Here is a 21,229-nt window from a genome sequence, read left to right on the forward strand (position 1 = left end):
TCTCTCTTGGCCTGAGCTATTGGGATTTGGGAACGTTTTAGGCATGATACGTCAACCCATTTGGCCCCTATAATTGTGTTTTTGGTAAAAAGAAAATTGACTGCAATTACTCTTTTACCACACGTCCATTGTAACGTGTCATGGCTGGAGCATTCTCAAGGGCCAATGTTAAGGTGATGTTTGGCAAATATCTTTTAATTTTAACAGTCGAGTAGATGAAAAAATATATTGAACTTATTTGATAAGTACTGTGGCCTATTGGGCTGTTAAAAACAGCTGGGAAAGCTATTTTCAGTATATAAATATCAAAAACTTCATTTGAATTTGCCCAAATTTTGGCCTTTAATTGCACTCGTCTTTGGGTCTTTTCAGTATACGGGAAAATATTATGGTTTTCAAAACTGGATTGGAAAAATCGGGAATTGATCAGGTGATTGGTTTCAATTTTCTCCAAAATCGTTGATTTTGGTCAACAAACTGCTAACCCAGGTGGTTAATCGTTCAAACTATTTAAACCGTTCAAACGGTTTTGACCATTTTTTTAATCAGAATGGGTTGACCGTTCAGGTTGAATGGGCAAACAGTTCGACCCAGTAACCGGACCCCTGATTGGTTCGATCTCTAGGTCATTTTAAAAAACCATGGAAAATACCTTTTTTTGGTCTTTTGAGCTTTTCATTGGACCAAAAGAAACACAAAATACCGCCTAATTAGGCTGGCACAAAGTAAGTGTATGTAAAAACCCACTTGACATGTCAAAGAAAACCATGTCTGCTCCCCACACTAACCCAGTAGCACATTGGGAGCACTACCCTATGACGGGATCTGCTCCTCACAAATGGGCGCCTCACATGCACATCCACCATGCATTGAGAACATCTCCCGTGAATAATAACTAATAAGTATAGGAGATGTTTCCAATGCATGATAGGATGTGCGTGTGAGGCGCCTCACGCCTACAAGGCGCCAAGTGTAAGGAGCAGATCCGGTCTCCATTTCCCCACCCCTCAGTTGACCCAACTAAGTTCATTTGGTCCGATCTAAAAGATTTGATGAGTCAACAAAATTTACTAGAGGGGCCATGCTTGAGAGGGGGATCAAAGATCCACGACCCCATCTCTCTCTCTCCACCCATCTGCATTTGGCATTCCATATTTTAAGGACTTGTCACTTACTTAAAAACTCAATATTCATATTTAATTACAAAAAGGAGATGAGTCCTTAAGATAAGAAATGACACAATAATCTCTCTCTCTCTCTCTTATTTCTTTTGAAGGGTTACACAATGAAGGTAGCCCATCTCCCAACTCAGGTGCAGGCCGAATTCGATCCCAAGTCTCTGTTATGACTAATAGGAGACCTTACCAACCAGCTAATTTCTTTCTCAGTCCCCCTAATCTCTTTCAATCCACTAATTTTGGGGCAAGAACTACAAATGGGCCGATTCCTCCCCAGAGAATACATAGCGCCTTCTTGGGTCCACTTTCTTCCTTTCCTCTTCAAATCCATTTTCTCAACCCATTTGGAGATATGATGGCTGATGCCATGTCTATGCGCTTGCAAGGACCAAATCCAATTTCATATTATAAAGAGCCTAATAAGCGGCGACCCAGAGGGATGGCAAGTAGACCTGTTCATGGGCCGGGTGGCCCAACAGGCCGGCCCGGCCCGGCCCGACCCCCCGGATGGGCTTGAACATGCTTATAGGCCCGCGGGCTTAAATTCGGGCCAAAAAGCCCGGCTCGCAATAAATTCGAGCCGGGCTCGGGTTTTGTCAAAATAGCCCGGCCCGAGCCCGGACCGGCCCAACCTAATATTAAACTTAAAATTAGTTATGTGATTATGTCCCTTGAATAATTTTTTTATTTAAGAATGTAAATTTGTGTTTTAAAATATAAAAGAAAGGGAAAAATACCATCTTGTAGGCCCATTGTTCATTTAAATAGAAAAAAAAATACTATATGAATTTTTAATTCTAATTTGAATTTGACCCAAGTTATAGGCCCGTTGGTCGGGCCGGGCTCAGGCTCGGGCCTAGTATATTTTCATTAGTGACAAGTGAAAGCCCGGCCCGAGCCTGGCCCGGCCCGACCCATGAACAGGTCTAATGGCAAGTGATCCCATGCCTAAGGAGTGTCAAAGTGACCATCTCAACTAAGATTTTTAAAACCTGACTGGACAAGGAACCGTTATGGGCTCTGGTCCTTGGGTCGATTAGTCTGACCATCCGGTCCAAACAGATGACTCACTCTAATAAAAAATTAAAAAGATTAAAATTAAAAAAAACAAAAAAATAGCTAAAAACTGTTGTCTGCATCGGCAGTTCAACGGCTCGACCACCTAGGTCAGAAGTTCGCTGACCAGATCAACAATTTTTTTATCAAAAACAGCTTTGGTGTGAAATAGAACCGGTGAGGTGACTGGTTTCCAATTTTTCTAGTCTGGTCCGGTTTTGAAAACACTGACGTCAACTATCGGGTCATCCGTGTTCGGCTCTCTCTAACACTATTATTGTTGCATTGGTTTCTTATGGACTAAAATTGTGGGACAATTGCTGAGGTGCCTGAGGATGTAGAATGTGGACAGGAATTTTTTTTTCTCCCAAGAAGAATAATTTCAACTTGAGGGTATTTGAAATGAAGGTGTTGCATTTCCCTTTTGAATCAATGTAAGAACCATATAAACATTTTGACTTCATGGTACCAAGATCATGTTTGGTTGGACAGATTTGAGTTCAAACATTTATACCACCTTTTGCATAAAGTTACATATACAGGGTCTTGAGGAACCCAATAATTTCAATTTGATCGGTTCAGTTTCACCCCAAAATTGCCTTTTGTCCAAAAACCATTGATTTGGGTGGTCGAACAGTTGAACCGTCAATTTGGATAACAGTTTTGGCTGTTTTTTGTTTTTAATTTTGTTTTTATTATTTTGTCAAAAATAAGTCATCTGTTTGGACCATACAATTGGACCATTCGACCTAAAAACCAGACCCAGAACAGTTCCTTGTCCGATATGGTTTTAAAAACCTTGTCTTATGCAGCACCAAGCTAGTAGTGTTTGTATGTTTTGTTTAAATTACAATAAACAATTGCAAGGACTAAAATTTCTTAACGTGTGTATTAGTTCATATGTATCATATTAGTGACCCCTCAATATGCCCTTACAGTAGATGTTTTGGAGTGTGACATCTTTAAGGTAGACGTGCCTTAAACCGACCCCTTGAACCGGATTGAAAAAACTAAAAGAAAAAACATAAAGTGCCCAATGATACAAGCCAATACACCCCAATCAACATTTTGGCTTGTATGGATATTCAGAACGTTGAACAATTGTGCAATGTACTATATACCAAAACACCTTACTTTTATAAGTTTATTTTCATTAAGTCTTATGTTTAGTATGAATCCCATTTTGCACCTAATATCTTATTAATTATGAAAATTAAAAATTGCATATTTACTTATCTCTGTTTTATATAAAGCAGATATTTGTGTTTAATTTTGTATATATCATAAAAGCTAAATCCAAATACCATATATCATAAATGATTAATACTTACAAATGTGCATTATCCATAGCTTTTAAATTGAAAGAAAGAAAATAAAAAACAAGTACTTGAATGACTCAATGACCTTATATCATTTACTTAAGAGGGTACGTTGCGGAATTGATAAGGAAAGAACAAAATAAAATGGCATCTATCAAAACAAAAGAACAAAATAAAATGAAGAAATCCTATGTACGTTGTCCTCAATTGCCTGAAATTTCAAGGAAATTTCAACCAAGAGGGCGAAACTTCAAGTCTTCAGCCAAGAAGACTTGATTGACTATGAAATCTCTAGTCTCTAAAGAAAGAGATGGCTCTTTCTCTTTTTATAATTTTAATGCTATCGTCCATGTTGTATCTAACAAATGGTATACCACAAAAAATAAATGAGATCCACATCCATCACTTTGATGAGTCTCACAAAGACAGTTATAGCCTTATAGGATACCTAAGAGGATGACATGGAGAGGGTTGATCCAAGATATAAAGCATACCCAACATAGAGAAGAATGCAGTTGAATGGTTTTTGGAAGTTACCGTGTGGTCCATTGGCCTTGAGAATGCTTTTGGCTGTAATGGTACTTGTCCTTAATTAATCTTCCATCAGTCAAGAGCCTAAAAAAATTGAGATCAAAAGCAGCAATTGAATGGGTTTTGACAGCATAATATTTGGCTAAGCATGCATGGCATTCACCATCTTAGGATTCCACATAGAAATTAAATTTTGATTTCAATGGCCATATGCATCCTAAGGAGCCCAAATCGATCTTCTGCAAGCAAAAACTCTATACAAACAGCATCCAGTGACACATCGGAAATATATCCTATATTTAAATTCATTGAAAGATGTTTCTAATGCATGGCTGAATTCACATGCTTGGAGAGTATGTGCAGAGATTTTGCTTGTAGGACATCCCATCGCCATTCAAAGAAGTCTTCTTCTCTTTAATGTTTACTAGTCTAAAGAAGTTTGGTATGGGTTTGGCTCAAATTAAACTTGTGATCGGATACAACTAAAAAGAGAGGGAGTATGGAACCCAGCCTCATCCATCCTATATACAGTGTGCTAGTATTCAATCAAATCTATATATCAAGGATTAAAGTATCGATATTTAGTATCGTATTGAACAATTTGGATACAGATATAGATACGGATACACTTTGAAAACACATGAATACGAACGAAAAATATAGATATGCTAGAGAAACACATAAAAATTTCATAATACATAATAATATTAAATTTAAGGCCAAATAACCATAAATAATGTATAAATACATAGAAAAAATATATTTAATGGTGTATATGAAAAAATATATTACAATTAATATAATATGATGCATAGATATCACACAATTTTATTGATAATGTATCAATCAAGAATCCAAAATTCAAAACATATTTTCCTATTATATTTTAATTATTATATCAATTATTTTCAATTTTACTATTTTTACTTTTTTACATTAACAAAGAGGTCAACTAAATATTAAAATCTCTATGCAAATTAAAATATTCATTAATAATTTATAAAATTTATAATCTCAACTTAAAATAAATCAAATTTATTAAAATTTCTAAGATATATATCATATGCATATTCATAAATTTTAACTTTTAAAATGATTAATCCATTATTATATTTTTATTCCTATAATTTTCTAATTAAAATTCTTTTCTGGTATAAATGTAATTAGTAGATTTGATAGATTAAATTTAAGATTATATTCTTGAATATTTTGTAAACATTTTTTATTTTCTAAATAGTAAATATGATTTTATGTAGTATAAATTAATATATATATATATATATATATCATGTGCAAATTTATAAATTTTAAGTATTAAAATAATTATTCTCTTATTAATATTATATTTTTATAATTTTTTTGAGATTCAAATAATATTTTGATATAAATGTGGATCTGATATATTATTCATTTCCAGTATTTTATAAAATACTAATTTTAAATATTACATTTTTTATTTTTAGTTGGAGTTAACTGTAATATGTATTATTTATTTGAATTACATTTAAGTAATAAAGAAATAAAAGCTATATTCATTTACTCATAAACACAAAAGATAGAGTGGTGTAGTGGCTTATAGACATGGATGTTAAGCTCTTTCTTAGTTGAGTTAGCTCTTGATGTGGGTTTGAATCCTTGCAGCTTTCTTTTTTAGTAGAAGAGTATGCGCATGCACATTTGTGTCTCACGGGTAGTATCGATATGTATCGATACAGATGGATACATATTTCAATCCTTGCTATAACCCAACTCTAACTTTAGGTGCTGTTTGACAAGTCTTTTTTGAAAGAACTTCTGGAAGATCTGACAGTCAAAAGATGCAATGAGCTTTTACATAAAAATCTTGACAGCTCAAAGACTGTTTGGATGGAGGTGCATCTTTTTGTGTGTCCATCCTTGCGAAGACGAGATGAAAAAAGGCGAGAAACTCCATTTTTAGCTTCCCAAAATAAGCTCGAATCGAGCTTATTACGTCTTTTTAGGATGCTGTCTTTTGACGGTTAGATTTTCTCCCAACCAAACGGGAAAAAATGAAAACGCGAGCTGCCAGGCTTCTAAACAACCAACAGCCCATGCAAAAAGACATGCCAAACGGGGCTTAATAATATCGGAAAAGTACGGACAGGCCCAATTCTGATTTCTGAATTCCACCGTAGATTTATAAACATTCAAAATGTCAAAAACCCCCACTCTATACACCGGCCACCCATGAATTGGCATCAAGTCCAAGTTGGCACCTACCCCAACTGTACTTTTGGCCTAAAAATTCTGATCCTGAGTTGAACCGTCATTCTCCCTAGTGGGTGTGTCTACCACTTAACCCGACCCACTGACATGCTTACGGACAAAAGCAGCAGCAGCCGAGTTCAAATCAGCCCCCTACAAGATTGCCCCCCACAAACGTCCCACAGCACATCTCCGTCGTGTATTGGGAACATCTCCAGATATTCCCAATACATGGCCGGGATGTGCTGTGGGACGTTGTGGAGGGCTGATTTGATCTCGCAGCAGCCACCTAGCAATCAAACAAGCGTCTTTGGGCATAGAACATAGATATACATAGATATATAGAAGTTCAAACACAAATATTCTGGAGAGCAATACAATTTACAATTTATTAGTTTTAAAGGAAATATAAATCCTGTCCTCTTTGCCTTTCTTTATATATATACATTCAAACACAATGAGCTCACTCTCAGCTAAAAGCTATCAACACAAAGCCAAACAATTTCAAACCTTCCCCCCAGTACATCTATCCACTCTTCTTATTGGTATATCAGTTCTCAACAACCCCGTTATTCCGAGGGGCTTATTGAATAAACAAACGGACATATGATCAATAATCAACTCCTCCATCCAGGTCCCCTCTAACTTCTTGTCTACCTCTCAATGTCCATCCCTGGTGTTGATCCTTTTCCCATGTGAATCAAACTCTTGGATTCATCAGGTCTGCTCTTCTGCCGTGACTCGTCGTCATCATCATCATCATATTCTTCCTCCATCTTACCCAGAGACCAATACCAAACTTTCTTGGTGTAAGTTACAGTCAGAGCTAGATAAACGGAAACACCAAAGACAACAACTGCAGCAGTGAACCAGCTGAATTGAAGGTTCACCAGTGCCTTAGCTCGGTATAGGGCATGATCAGTCTCGCACCTCACCACAAAGTGGCCATCTTCCGAGTTCATGAAGCACCCTTTTGCTATCAACGATGGGGTCCAGAGAGCAAAGCCCATGACCATAAGCCAAATGCCCTGGAAGGAAATACCAAGAGACCGGACAAAGCTCACCAAGAAACTCTTCTGAAGGCTAATTCCCATAAGAGTGGTGAGCATAGATACGAGAATTATGATTTGTAGAAGCAGGTGGTATTGGCCTTCCACACCCATGTGGTCAGTCGAATGGAGGTGGAAGAGGAGGAGCTCTTGGGCGAAAGCCAGTGCTCCTAGCAGCTGGGTGATCCCATGGTGGGCTTTTGGTTGAATTTGATCGAACAGAAACGCAAAAGCTGCATATATGAAGAAGGAGAGGGATATGGAGGCATGCTCAAAGTTGTGGAGGTGGGTGGTTGGGATGGTTCCATCAGAGTCCAATGGCTGGTGGCTCTCTGGGCCGATAAAGAGCTCCATGGCTATAGAGGTGCAGCTACCTCCCATGATCAAGAAGAGTTCTAAGTATCTCATTCTTGAGGTTGGAAACCAAGGAGAAGATGTGAAGGATTTTGGGTTGAGCGCGTGGAGTTTGATGAGGTTGAAGAGGTGCCATAATCCAATTACAAGGAAACCTAATCCGGGGATTACATGCCCTACCAAAGAGCCCATGTGTTGGTTCTATGAGTTCCTGTGTCCCCTTGGACAGAGAAGAGGGGAAAGGATAGCTCTAGGAAATTGAACTAATGGGGTTTGGGAGATGAGGATGGAGGAGGGAGAGAGAGGGTTTTAAGGGTTTGGAGGTGTTGGGAGCTGTCTAGAGGATTCTTTGAGGGTTTTGAATGTTGAACAGCTGTGGCCGGGATTCTAGGCTTGGCCTAGGCCCTGTCCAAAATTGGGTTGTGATGCCAAAAGCATTTCCTCTCATTCTCATACGCTTTCCCTTGCTTGATGGATGCAAAGATGTTGTTAGTAGAGTGGTTAATTTGGATTGCTTAATCAATTCTACTTTGGGGATATGGCCAATCCGAGCTGCAATTAGTTGGATGGTTTGGCTCCACACTCTTTCAACTGCAATATTTTTGAATGCAAACAACACATTCTCTTAATACCCAAAGCAGAGTTTGGATCAATCCAACAAACAAAAAGCAAGACCATTTTTGTGCATGCTCTTGAATTAAATGCATGTGTACACGCATTGACTTGGTTCCATCCTCATTGATGCAGGTATTTTTTATAGTTTAGGATCACAGAAGAAGCCAATCAATCGGTTCATTAGAAGGTGGGTTATCTTTTGTTTGTTTGCCTATGCCAGATCTTTTTCTGCAGGGGAAGCATAAACCAAAGAAAAAGGAAGTCATTAACAAATAAAATAAATTCTTTTGTTAATTAAGGAGATTGTGAGCTCTTCAATAGCTGAAGCTGAAGTTGGGTTGATTATTATAGATACACTAGAGTATTTAATTATTTTATCCACTAACTATATAAAAGTGCAAACTATAGGCATTTGATAAGAATACGTTTTTTATACTAAAATGACACAAATTTGTTTTTTTTACCCCTGACATTTGCATTTAAAATGAGAGGAAAATTTGTTGGTGTAAAAAAAAAAGTAGATTCCAATCTTGGAAACCGTATTTGTACTTATCGCAACCAAATATGCTTGGTAAGAATACAGAACTTGTAAATGCAAAACCAACTCCACTTTGAACTTTCATGAACGTACATATTTCCATTTGCATTAAACATATTTGCATTTTCAATCTTATCAAATTTATCAAATGCAGCCTAAAAACAAAGCAATAAGTCATTCAGTTCAACCCCTTATCAAACAATGCATTATCTGTTCAAAATCTAGAGAGTCTTTGCAGTCTTGTACGACTACTATCCAAATCAAATTTATGTCCAATATATACACGAATAGGCAACATTCTAAAGCAGATATTCGGGTTAGTGCTCCAGCTCATGTACTTAATCTGCTGCGGATAAATTTCCAGTTGCTTATGCCTTTATGCTCCCTTTGAAGTTGACACAGAGAAAACAATACTCACAGCTCAACAATCGTCCATCGACTTGTGATGTTATTGATCACAATCTGATTTGTTTTGAGTGGACAAACCAATGGAGGGGGACTTCTAAAACTGATTTCAGATCCGCCCCCAACAAACACTTCCAAACTGTCCCAACAAGCCATTACAGGCACGTTGGAAACGTCTCCCCATGATTGAATGCAGTGGCCTCCGTTGGGACAGTGTTGGGAGCATTCTGTTGGTAGCAGATCCCTACCCTCTAAAACTTAGGTCCCGTTTGGTTTACAAGAATAGGGGTCTGGAATGATTTTAATTATTTGGTTGGATGGAATTAGAATCTCATTCCCATTTCTAATGGAATGACATTCCCCCATTTGAGAGAATGGCCATTCCTTACCCCTCCCTTGGGAATGAAATTCCATCTCTGTTGATTCCAATTCCCATTCTCATTCTTGTCAGAACCAAACAGCTTATGGGAATAGACCATTCCAATTCTGATTCTAAAAGATTTCGATTCCGATTCAGATTCTGATCATGAACCAAACGGACTCTATTGAAAGCTAAAATGTGTTTAGTGTGAAATTGAAAAAAAAAAATTATAAAAACCAAACACAATGAGACGTGCAATCTTGCAACCGAATTTGATTTAACACATGACATCATTGTGAAAAAGTTCATAACAACGCCACCTCCGTTAACATTGTGTATGTAGTAACCATGCCAGTTTCTTCCAACCACAAATTATGCATCTTGTTAAAGCTCAAAAGAAATTACTTAAGAAAGGTTCCAAGAAGGGTGGTGGTAACTGGTAAGTCCCACCTCTGATCACCAACAAAAAATGAAAGCTTATTAACTGTTATACTTGATTAATTTGAGTGAACTCCAAAAGAACTGCAAAGTTTATCCAGACTTTCCAGTTCGAAAGCTTTCTTGAATATCCTATTCATAATTCACTTACCGGATGAGATGAGCAAAAGAAGCCTCTCAGGAAGTGGAAGCCATGGGGTGTCATGTGTGGGGTGGGGCGTAGATTTTAATTAGTTGCTTAAGGAGTTGGGGTTCCAAGGTACCAACATGAAGGCCACACAGCTATGAGAATAGAATCAATTCAAGGTGCCTTGAACCCGCTAACATTGGATCGACACAGCTGCAATCCATTAGCCTCGAAAAAAGCTTCTGTTTGACTTGGGCATCAAAAGAGGTTGGTTGATGGTTGGTGCATTTTCATGATCAGGATCTGGTTCTCTTTGCTAGAAGCATTCTGCTGCTGCTACCTCCTCCATTACTGCTTCTAGCTCCGCTCCATTAGTCTTGAGCCTTGCCGTTTAGGCTGTGTTTTGCATAAAAAGAAGGGGGATGCAGTTTATAAGGGGGGCTATTAGTAGATTAAGAGGTGACTGTAATTTTAGATTTCTGAGGGGAAGTACAGTCTACTTATCCCAAAAAAAGGGAGGAAAGAGAAAGGGAGGGAAAGGGAACAGTTTTTCTTATCCATTGTTTGGTCTATGGAAAAGGTAGGGAAACCACCTTGGTTAGGCAAGAAAAACCGGTGGAAAATTTTCTTTAATTTTATTTTTTAAATACTAGGAAAATGCACATGCTTTGAACATGAGAATTTTGAAAATGAGATATTAAATAATATATTAATAATAATAATAATTGAAAAAAGTCAACAAAATGAATTAAAAATATATGATAATTTTATAATATATTATTAATGAATATATGCTATGTTTTTTTTTTGACACATGATACTGAAATCTTAATTGTATTAGATGTAATTCCAATTTTAAGGCTATCTTTTTCTTGAGAATGAAAATTGATCTAATTGAACGAAATCTTAGTGACATTCAAAAGTGACATAGCATCACATATGAGAGAAACTACTACATTAATGGTATCTGGAACAACCTCCCCACCATATAAATCATTAGAATTTAATTCTACAATATTACTTTGAACGAAATGGAAAAAAAAAAAACATCTCAGAAAAAGGTAGTTTAACTATTATAGAGAAGCCTATGAGAAAAACAACTGTCATTTTTGTAGACATGAATATACAAACTAATAGTAACATACTAAAATCTTAATTGAATTAGATGTCAATCCGGTTATAAGGTAATTTAATTATTGGAAATGAATAAGGGGTCAATTGAACGAAATATTGCTGACATTAGGCGCACGTCATACATGAGAGCTTTGGGTAGCATTTTCACTGGTGTCAATGTGGTTAACAATCTTAACCCACTTCAAGAATACTACATTAACAGAATCTGGAACAACTTCCCTATTACAGAATTCATCAAAATTTAATTTTTTTTTGGTAAACTACTATATCATTCGTTACTGGAATCAACAAGATAGTTTTGCATATTAGTGTGAAAACTCAAAGAATACAACAAATTTGAAAGCCAAACTAGCACGATCTGAAATCATTCCCCCTTGGAACTGGACATAGAAGCTAAAGAATTAACCACATTCTTTGATGACTGGCTAATATGGATCCAAGCAACACACTAGTAGCTAACCAAATATTACTGTCATCAGTAGCAGAGACCCCTTGTAGAACTTGAATAAGAGCTAGGCAGTTATTGATTTAAGGGGCAGAACCCTCCCGTGTCTTGTTTAATTTTCCATTTTATAAAAAAAAACGAAGCAAACCGTCACAACGGATGCACATGGAAGTCAGACTCGGCCCATGAGCAGTTTGAAGACCTTGAAGCACACACAGCAAACGCTTCAGAAAATAATCTTGAGCATGGGTGATCAGACAGTTTTTGCTTCTCAGAAAAAGATCATCAAAAGTTCAAAACTAAGAATCAAACTGCCATAGCTGGCATAAACATTATCTATATGGTTACCATCAGTCCACACTTGGGAAAAACGCGCATGGGGAACTCGGCAAGTAATCAACTAAGGCCTACTATTCCTCGAAAAGCTTACTTGAAGATCAGACACTGGGATAGATGAAGCTCTTGCAACGACTTGTTTGTGGACTCGATAGTTAGCTTTAGATCATCCAGTTTATTATCAACCTGTTTGCAAACTTACTTTAAGTTGTAGCAGAATTTAATTTGCATACAAAATTACTGTCCTAAATAAAAGGAAAAAAAATGGTAGTACAGCCATTGTAAAGAAGCCTACTAGAAGGACAAGTATTTGCAGAACTCTTCCACCACTTAAAACTGATTAGTTGTGGCTCCCAACACCCTATAATAAATGGGTGCACCCATTGTTATACTCAGTAACGTGAGATGCATGGAAGAGAATACTCCTTATAGTATACGAGACTTAACCTGGTAATATCAAGTGAAAATGCAAGGTTGGCTTAACATGGCTTGAATAACATGAAGCAAGCCCCCAAGAAAATCAGTTACCATGACTCCACGTATCATCATCCCCTTGAATAACATTCTTCATCACTTCTCACAGCCTGCAATTTTGTTAACATTGTTGTAAAATCTGATACATTGTGCTTTCAAAATACGGGACAAGTGCAGGGAACAAAATAACCAAGAGAAGAAGAAAAATAATTTGATGGTAAAAATTTGGTGCATTTCAGTATTGCAACAACCTTGACATTGGTAGCGGGACCTGGTGAGAATTTTAGCTTCTTTGGTGTGGTGTGCTTTATGTAGAATGGCTGGAAATTCAACCAAAAGAATTAGAACACAAAAATCAAATACCAATTTGCATCAATTCCTTAATGTGTGTCAGAAGAAATTGAAAATCATTTGCAACTTGGAAGATCATTTTCTTTTAGAAAACAAAATCATACATATTGGCAAACACCTCCTAAAAACAGATACCCATTTGGGATGTGGACCTAACAGTGTAACTTGCAAGATCATGTGACACATCCTTAGAGGGACATATGAGATTCTAACTTCAAATGTTTGAAAAAATAAAATCTGGGGGGGTTTGATGGCTGAAGTCCTAATAGGCTCCCATTTGTCTAAAAGTGAATCTAAGACGCACAAAAAAATTTAGTATGAGATTCTTGGGACTTGGAGCTGTTTATAATCTTATGACTTCATGGAGGCTGTAAATTGGGAATGTTGGAGCTCAAAGGAGCTGTTTATAATCTTATGTTCACTTACAACTTCAAAATCCTTTACTCTAGAAACAATAACAACAATGATATTTTCACATGAATCTGTATCTTATGAAACCTTTGGATTAGAAAACAAGGTATATATATGGGGAATCTGTACATAGGTCATATCGTTTAGGAGCCATATCAGGAAATATGTTGTCTAGTTGCTTGTTAGGATAGTAGGATGCAGTATAAGAGTGAACATATGAATTTGAATTTTGATTAGTCATCTCGCACAATGAACCAAGTCCGTGTTCCATCTTACATTAAAATTGGAGATAGTGTTAGCAACAGATCTCTTCCCATAATTGTTTGGACAAACAATGATCATGCAATCTGTTATTAATGAAAGGAGTTCCCCGGACCTGATGCATGTATTCCTTTTTTCTTGCTTGCATGGAAATTTGAGAAAAAAATTGCTACTCATTCAGGTTTATATGAAGAGGTGGTTGTTAATCTCCATCAATTAGATTTTATGGTGTGGCAGTCCTAACATTTTTAGTAGCTTTAATCACAAGGTCACATATCAGGTTCTTTCTTTGTGTTTGGGGTTCAACTCTAGATGTTGGCTTTGCACTTGGATTGAAATTTAGTTACCAGTCTTAAATTATAATGGATGTTGTTTTTTTCTCAAAAAAAAAGGAGGGTTCCTGGTTATAAGTCTTGTCAAATTTGAGTTTTAGGATCCTAGTCTACCAGAAGAAAAAAAAAAGAATCAAGATTGATGTCTAGATTTTGCTTTCAATGCATGCTAGTTCAATTTCGGGCTTGTGGTTTTGTTAGAGTTGACAGTCAAGGGGAATTTGAGTCATTTCATAGTGTTTTACTTTAGGTTGTTTTGTCTATTATGTCCAAAATCAAATAGTGTTCCATACATATAGAGGGGCACAAAGGTCATTGTACTTTTAATTAGAAATTTATATATATTGTTTTGCTTGGCTGGGGAGACTGATTTTTCTCTTCTGAGAACAGCCGAACCATCTCTTCATCTTCTCCTCTCTTTCTCCCCTTCTCTCTTCTCCTTCTTTCTCCCTTCTTCCTCTCTATTTTCCTTTTTATTTCAGGAAGTAAATCAGGTCTGGTCGAATAACTAACATGGTATTAGAGCCCTGATTTTCTTCCCAGTTTTTTTTTTCTCTCTTCTTAGCGCCTTCAGCACATTGAGTTTTAGGTTTCTTGGTGAATACTTGGAGGATAAAAGAGAGACTAAAAAGGAGTTATTATTTCTTGTCTAGGGAGGTATCCATGTCTCCTGTTGCAGTAGAAGGTGTGGTTTCAGTGGAGTTTTAGAGAAACCCTCTAGTCGATGTATCGAAGAGGGACTGTCAATGATCAGTTTGTGTGCAGCAGCTCGTGTGGGTTGTTTCAATGATCTGAAAGGTCACAGTTGTGGTTTTCTGGACTTTTTGTAGCCGGCCTATTAACAGGTATGTATAAGAAGTGATTTTCTGGATATTTCTTGTTAATGGAAGTGAGTGATAAGTGTGAGAACAGTGTTGAAACCTGTTACAACACATGTTTCGGAGCTTTTGTCTGTGTTTCTTGTTGATAGAAGTGGGTGATATGTGTGAGAATAGTGCTGAAAATTAATTACAGCACATGTTTTGGTCGTAGTTGATTGGTTGTGGTATAGTGTGGTGTTGTGAAGTGAAGTTTTTTTTTTTACCCATGGCAACCCTAGGAGAGAATAGTGAAAAAAGAAATCCAGCGTTATGATTCCCCCTGATTTTCTGAATCAACAAATGACTTCCATCAAGCTGAATGGTGAAAATTATGTGCCATGGGCCAAGTCAATGGAGGTCTTTCTTAGAGCCAAAAAGAAAGTGAAACATGTGAGAGAAAAAACCCTCAGCTGATTCCCAATGGAATAGTCATTGGGAAAAAGATGCACAAATTATGACATGGTTGTGGAATAGTATGGAACCCAAAATCAGTGTGAATTATATGTTTCTTGATACAACTAAGGAAATATGGGATCATGCCAAGAAGCTCTATTCTGGACAAGATAATACTACAAGGGTATATCAGCTCTATCAAGAATACTTTAATCTACAAGGAAATCAAACACTTGAGGAGTACTATGCTAGTATGAAGAACCTTCGGAATGAACTGAATCTCTATCATCCCTTGACATCAGATGTTAAAATGAAGGCTGAGTGTGAACCAGTTAGGGCTCAAATTCTTGGAGGCTTTGCTCTTCCTTCTCTTGAGGATCTGTTTGCACGACTTCGTAGGATTAACATTGGGTCTTTAGAGAGTCCCACAATCTCAGATAGATCAATCTTTGCAGTGATGAGAGGGGGAGGTTGTGGAAATAGAGGAGGTCATGGAGTTCAGGTAGGCCATGGTGGACCTATGTTGCATCATGGTGGTGGACATAGTTGAAGTCAAGACTCAGGGGGAGGTCGCGGTTATGGGCCTAAAAAGTGCACATTGTGGGATGGAAGGACACACTGTTAATTTTTGTTATGATTTACATGGACATCCTTCTACATGGGCCAATCATGCAACAACAAGAAGTGGTGATGCGGTTGATACCCAACAAACTAATCAATCACCTTCTACATCTACTAGTGCCTCTGGGAAGGAGATGATGAGTATTTCACGTGATGAGTATGAAAGGTTCCTTCAGGTAAGGCTTGTCTAACTTCCCAACAGAATACAACTATTCTTGCCTACTCAAGTATGGCTTGCTTGACTTTCAAACCCTCACCTTAGATTATTGACTCTAGAGCTTCCAATCATATAATTGAGACTCTAGGTTTGTTTCCCTCCCTCTCTCCATCTTGAAAACATACATATATATTGAAGAATGAAAAGAAAATTTGGTAAAGAGAAAAACGAGGTGATAAGACATCACCTAGAGCAAGAAGCATCCACGGGAAAGCCAAACAGGCCTAAGAATACTACACCTCACAAGCAAAATAAAACCTAAACAGACTCCATAAAAAAGAAACCCCATACAAGACCCCATTAAAGCAAAAACCACCGCCCAACTCTAGACAAAGGCAGAACCTATCTAGTTTCCAACACTAGTCTTCATCTATAAACTCATCCTCTTGATTTGTGAATTCCTCATCCTAGACCTTGCTCCCTTTCAAATGCACTTTGGTCTTCAATTTCTCTTCCTCTTTTTTTCTTTCAAATTCTTCATAAGCCCTCCTAGCAAATTCCTCACTGCCCCAAAAACATAAATCCAAGCTTTTCCCAATTGTGACCTCCCTATCAACTAATTTTTGGATAGCACCTTACCAATAGCTTTATCAACACTTTCATTCTCCTGTAGTAGCTGCATTGCACCAGCTTCCGATTCGGCATCAATAACCTTATTGACACATAAACAGTCACTTTAGCTAATGGTTCTACCTCACCCATTTGTGGTGTTCGCAATCTAGACATTGCATCGTTATCTTTATCTTCAGTTTTGTATGTACCCAAATTCCTTTTCAACTTTATGTCTATTAGCAAATTGATCAAATCTCTAAATTGCTTTGTAACCTTCTTTCCTGACTTGTGTTTTTCAAGATCTCAAGACGGGGATGAAGATTGGTGGAAGGCATGAAGCTAGTGGATTGTACAATCTTGATAGTGGTGGTTCAACAATAGCTCTCTAATCTTCTCTTACACCTCTTCAATGGCACTGCAAACTTGGTCATCCTTCTTTAAAGACACTTCGGTTACTTGTTCCATCATTACATCGTCTTTCTTCATTGGAATGTGAGTCATGTCAGTATGAGAAACATCATCGGGTTTCCTTTAGTTCTAAAGTTGATAGTCATAGTTTGAGTCCTTTTCTTTAGTCCATTCAAATATTTGGGATCCAAATAGAGTTGTGTCATACAATGGTTATAAGTACTTTCTAATTTTTGTTGATGATTATTCAAAGATGACATGGCTTTATCTTATGAAAGAAAAGAGTGAATTGTTCTCCATTTTTCAAAAATTTTATGTTGAAATTCACACTTAGTTTGGTGTTCACATTAAAATTCTTTGTTCTGACAATGGGAAAGAATACTTCTATACCCTGTTTTAAGAATACTTAGAACAACACAGGATCACCCATCAAACTTCTTGCACCTATACACCTCAACAAAATAGGGTGGTTGAACGCAAGAACCGTCATCTGCTTGAGACAGCCCGGCCCCTTTTGCATCATATGAGTGTTCCTAAACATTTTTGGAGTGATGTTGTTCTTACAACTTGTTTTCTCATTAACAGGATGCCATTGTCTATCCTTGGAGGCCAGTCTCCCTTTTCTGTCTTGTTTCCTACGTTGTCTCCCTTTCCTCTTATTCCTAGGTTTTTTTGGGTGCGTATGCTTTGTTCATAATCTACGCTCGGGGATGGACAAGTTAGATGCACGCTCTATCAAGTGTATCTTTCTTGGCTACTCTCAGACACAAAACGGCTATAAGTGTTATAATCCATCTTCTCAACATTCCTTTGTGTGCCCTGATATTCCTTCTTCATCTCCTGTGCTTCCACTTCCAATTCCTGTTGACGACCCCACTCCTCTTATTCTCGTTGTTCCCAAGTCTTCATCTCCTCCACTATAGGTTCCTACTGAACGACCACCTATCAGGCATGTGTATACGCATTGAAAGATACCCGGCTCCTCCAATTTCTTCTCTGTCGACAGATCCAACAGTTGTTCCTAACCATGTGGTGCCTTCTCTGTCTGACCTTGATCATCCCATTGCCTTGCGTAAAGGTAAACGGGGTTGTACTTTGCATCCTATTTCTAACTAAGTTTCTGTCTCTCGTCAGTTTGTTTCCCTTTTGTCTACTGTTTCTATTCCTAAGAATGTCCAAGAAGCTATTACCTCCCTGGAGTGGTGCAAAGCAATGGAAGAGGAACTCTCGGCCCTTTATCATAATCACACGTGGGAGCTCACCACTCTTTCTCTTGGTAAGCATGTTGTAGGTTATAAGTGGGTGTATACCATTAAATACTTACCAAATGGAAGCATAGAGTGCCTAAAGGCTAAGTTGGTGGCCAAAGGGTACTCTCAGTTGTATGGTGTGGGTTATACAAAGACATTTTCTCTGGTTGCCAAGATTGGCTTAGTTTATGTGTTGATATCTTTAGCATCTATGTATGATCGACCCCTATTTTATCTTGACATTAAAACTGCATTTGTGCATGGTGATCTTAGTGAAGAGGCGTATATGGAGCAACCACTAGGGTTTTTGGCTCAAGGGGAGGATGGTAAGGTGTGTAGACTTAAGAAGGCAATTTACGGATTGAAACAATCTCCACGTGCTTGGTTTGGTAGATTCAAAGAGGTAGTTACAGACTTTGGTATGAAGCAATGTCAAATTCATCATTCGGTGTTCAGCTATGATTCTAAAGCTAGAAAGGTTGTACTGGTGGTTTAAGTAGATGACATTTTCATTACAAGTAGGGATAAGTTGGTATTGATAAATTGAAGGCATTTTCGCATGATCACTTTCAGACAAAAGATCTTGACAAATTAAAATACTTCCTTGGCATAGAAGTTGCAAGGTCGAAGCATGGCATAAATTTTTGTCAAAGGAAGTATGTGCTTGACTTGTTAGAAGAGGCAGGATTGTTGGGGACTAAACTAGCCGAAACACCTATGGAACCCAACACCAAATTAAGCACTGATGCAGGTGAAGAATTTGATGATCCTGGGAGGTATAGGAGTTAACTAGGTAAGTTGAATGATTTGACTATTACCCGGCTAGACATTTCCTTTGTAGTGAGTGTAGTCAACAAGTTTATGCAAAAGCCTCGGGTTCCCCATTGGAATGTAGTTTTGAGGATTGTATTGCATTTGAAAGGGGCTCCAGATCGTGGATTATTATACACATTAGGAGGAAGTCTTGAAATAGAGGGATATACATATGTAGATTGGCTGGCTCATTGTCTGATAAAAGGTCTACTACAGGGTACTGTACTTTTCTTGGAGGAAATCTGGTAATGTGGAAGAACAAGAAACAAATAGTGGTAGCAAGAAGCAATGATGAAGCTGAATATAGAGCCATCGCACACACAATTTGTGAGTTAGTGGGGTTGAAGAACCGTCTCCATGAGATTGGATATACACTCAACAATCCTATGAAGTTTCTTTTTTTGATAAATAACATCATTTCCATAAAAATAATGAATAGATACAAGAAAATCCCCTTAGAGGCGCGAGGAACAGCCTCTCCGAATAGCAAATACACAAACTACAACAGAGAATACATGAATGTTGAAATTAAAACAAGAGTTACAGTTGTGCCCAGAACAATGTTTCCCTATTTATCCCTTGTTTTGCCAAGACATCGGCAAGAGCATAAGCTGATCTCCCAACCTATTGTACTATTATAGACAAATTTCTTGTCAGCCATTTGAATTTCTTTAGCTCATTTTTGTAGCCCCAAGTGACATCCTCCAGATTATTTAACCAGTCCACCACTATCTTTTAAGACAACCTCTCCAGTAGACCTGTTCATGGGCCAGGTGGCCCGACGGGCCGGCCCGGCCCCCGGACAGGCTTGAACACGCAAATGAGCCCGCGGGCCAAAAAGCCCGACCCGCAATAAATTCGAGCCAGGCTCGCGATTTGCCAAAATAGCCCGGCCCGACCTATAGACTAAAAAAAACCCTAATATCCTAACCCTTCTCATTCATCTCTTTCCACATTTCCTGTTGTTGTTAGCCGAACTGCCCACTTGCCCAGTGCCGAACCTCTCCTCTTCACATCCTCACTCTCAAGCAGCCGCAAAACCGGCGAAAATTCACCAGCACAACAACTCCGACAGACCGGCGGTGAGTCTTCTCTCTCTCTCTCTCTTTCTCTCTCTCGTTCCACTTCTCACTTCTTCTCTTTCAAATCTACACCGGCGAGGCGGCGAAGACAAGCACCGGCGGCGGCAGCAGTTAGTCCTCTCTCTCTCTCTCTCTCTCTCTCTCAGATGCGAACTGACTCCTCTTTTCATTGTAAAAATCGCATCTCATCGCGAACTGAGCACCGGCTGGTGAATCCTCTCTCTCTCACACACACACAGACGCGAACTCAGCACTGGCGAACACAGTCACCGGCGGTGAGTTCTTTCTTCTCTTAGGTCGGGCTTTGGGCTCGGGCCCGGGCTTCAGGCTTTTTATTAGGGCCGGGCTTAGGCCCATGTTATAGGCCCGTTGGTCGGGCTGGGCTCAGGCTCGAGCCCAACAAAATCATGTTTATGAAGAGTAAAAGCCCAGCCCGAGCCCGGCCCGGACCATGAACAGGTCTACTCTCCAGCCTCATTCCTCAGTACACCTCCCATCCCAGAGGGACCTGGGTTACCCTGGCTACTCCCATCAAAATTCAGCTTCAAAGAACCAAGAGGAGGGGGGACCCAACTAGTCAATACCCTTACCTCGTAGGAGGAACAACTTGCTACCAACTTCCAATCCTATGAAGTTGTACTGTGACAATCAAGTTGTTGTTCACATTGCATCTAATCCAGTCTATCACGAGAGAACAAAACACATATAAGTCGACTATCATTTTGTAAGAGAAAAAGTGCTTAGTGGAGTGTAAATACAGTACATATCAACATAAGGAGTCAGTGGGCTGATTTGTTTACAAAAAGTTTGAATCAGGGAAAGGTGGACCATATATGTAACAAGCTAGGATTATATGATATATACTCTCCAGCTTGAGGGGGAATGTTAGAGCCAACGGTCCAGGGGTAATTGAGTCATTTCATAGTATTTTACTTTAGGTTGTTTTGTCTATTACGTTTGAGATTGAATAGTATTCCATACATAAAGAAGGGCGCAATGGTCATTGTACTTCAAATTAGAAATCTATAATATATACATACATATTGTTTTGGTCGGCTGGGAGACTGATTTTTCTCTTCTAAGGACAGTCGA

General features: G+C 38.3%; 2 protein-coding genes across 22 annotated transcripts in view; both read right to left on the reverse strand.

Moving 5' to 3' along the window:
- Window positions 1–6,672: 6,672 nt before the first annotated feature.
- Window positions 6,673–8,113, reverse strand: LOC104597615 (uncharacterized). The gene has a single exon (XM_010259264.3). It carries the CDS (start codon window positions 7,903–7,905, stop codon window positions 6,964–6,966), a length of 942 nt encoding a protein of 313 aa, XP_010257566.1. The 5' UTR covers window positions 7,906–8,113; the 3' UTR covers window positions 6,673–6,963.
- Window positions 8,114–11,450: 3,337 nt separating this feature from the next.
- LOC104597613 (Pentatricopeptide repeat (PPR) superfamily protein) overlaps window positions 11,451–21,229 on the reverse strand; it is a 42,324-nt gene continuing 32,545 nt past the window's right edge. For 11 of the 21 annotated variants that reach the window (XM_088892021.1, XM_088892019.1, XM_088892014.1 and 8 more), the window contains 3 exons: window positions 12,838–12,906; window positions 12,125–12,696; window positions 11,451–11,978 (listed from right to left, as the gene is read on the reverse strand). The gene's annotated coding sequence lies outside the window, so the exon portion shown is untranslated. The remainder of the gene's footprint in view (window positions 11,979–12,124; window positions 12,697–12,837; window positions 12,907–21,229) is intronic. The other 10 variants (XM_088892020.1, XM_088892017.1, XM_088892016.1 and 7 more) reach the window with 7 other exon arrangements.

The sequence above is a fragment of the Nelumbo nucifera genome, chromosome 7, assembly GCF_055504915.1.
Source record: "Nelumbo nucifera cultivar China Antique chromosome 7, China Antique-T2T, whole genome shotgun sequence".
In the NCBI taxonomy this organism is placed as follows: domain Eukaryota; kingdom Viridiplantae; phylum Streptophyta; class Magnoliopsida; order Proteales; family Nelumbonaceae; genus Nelumbo; species Nelumbo nucifera.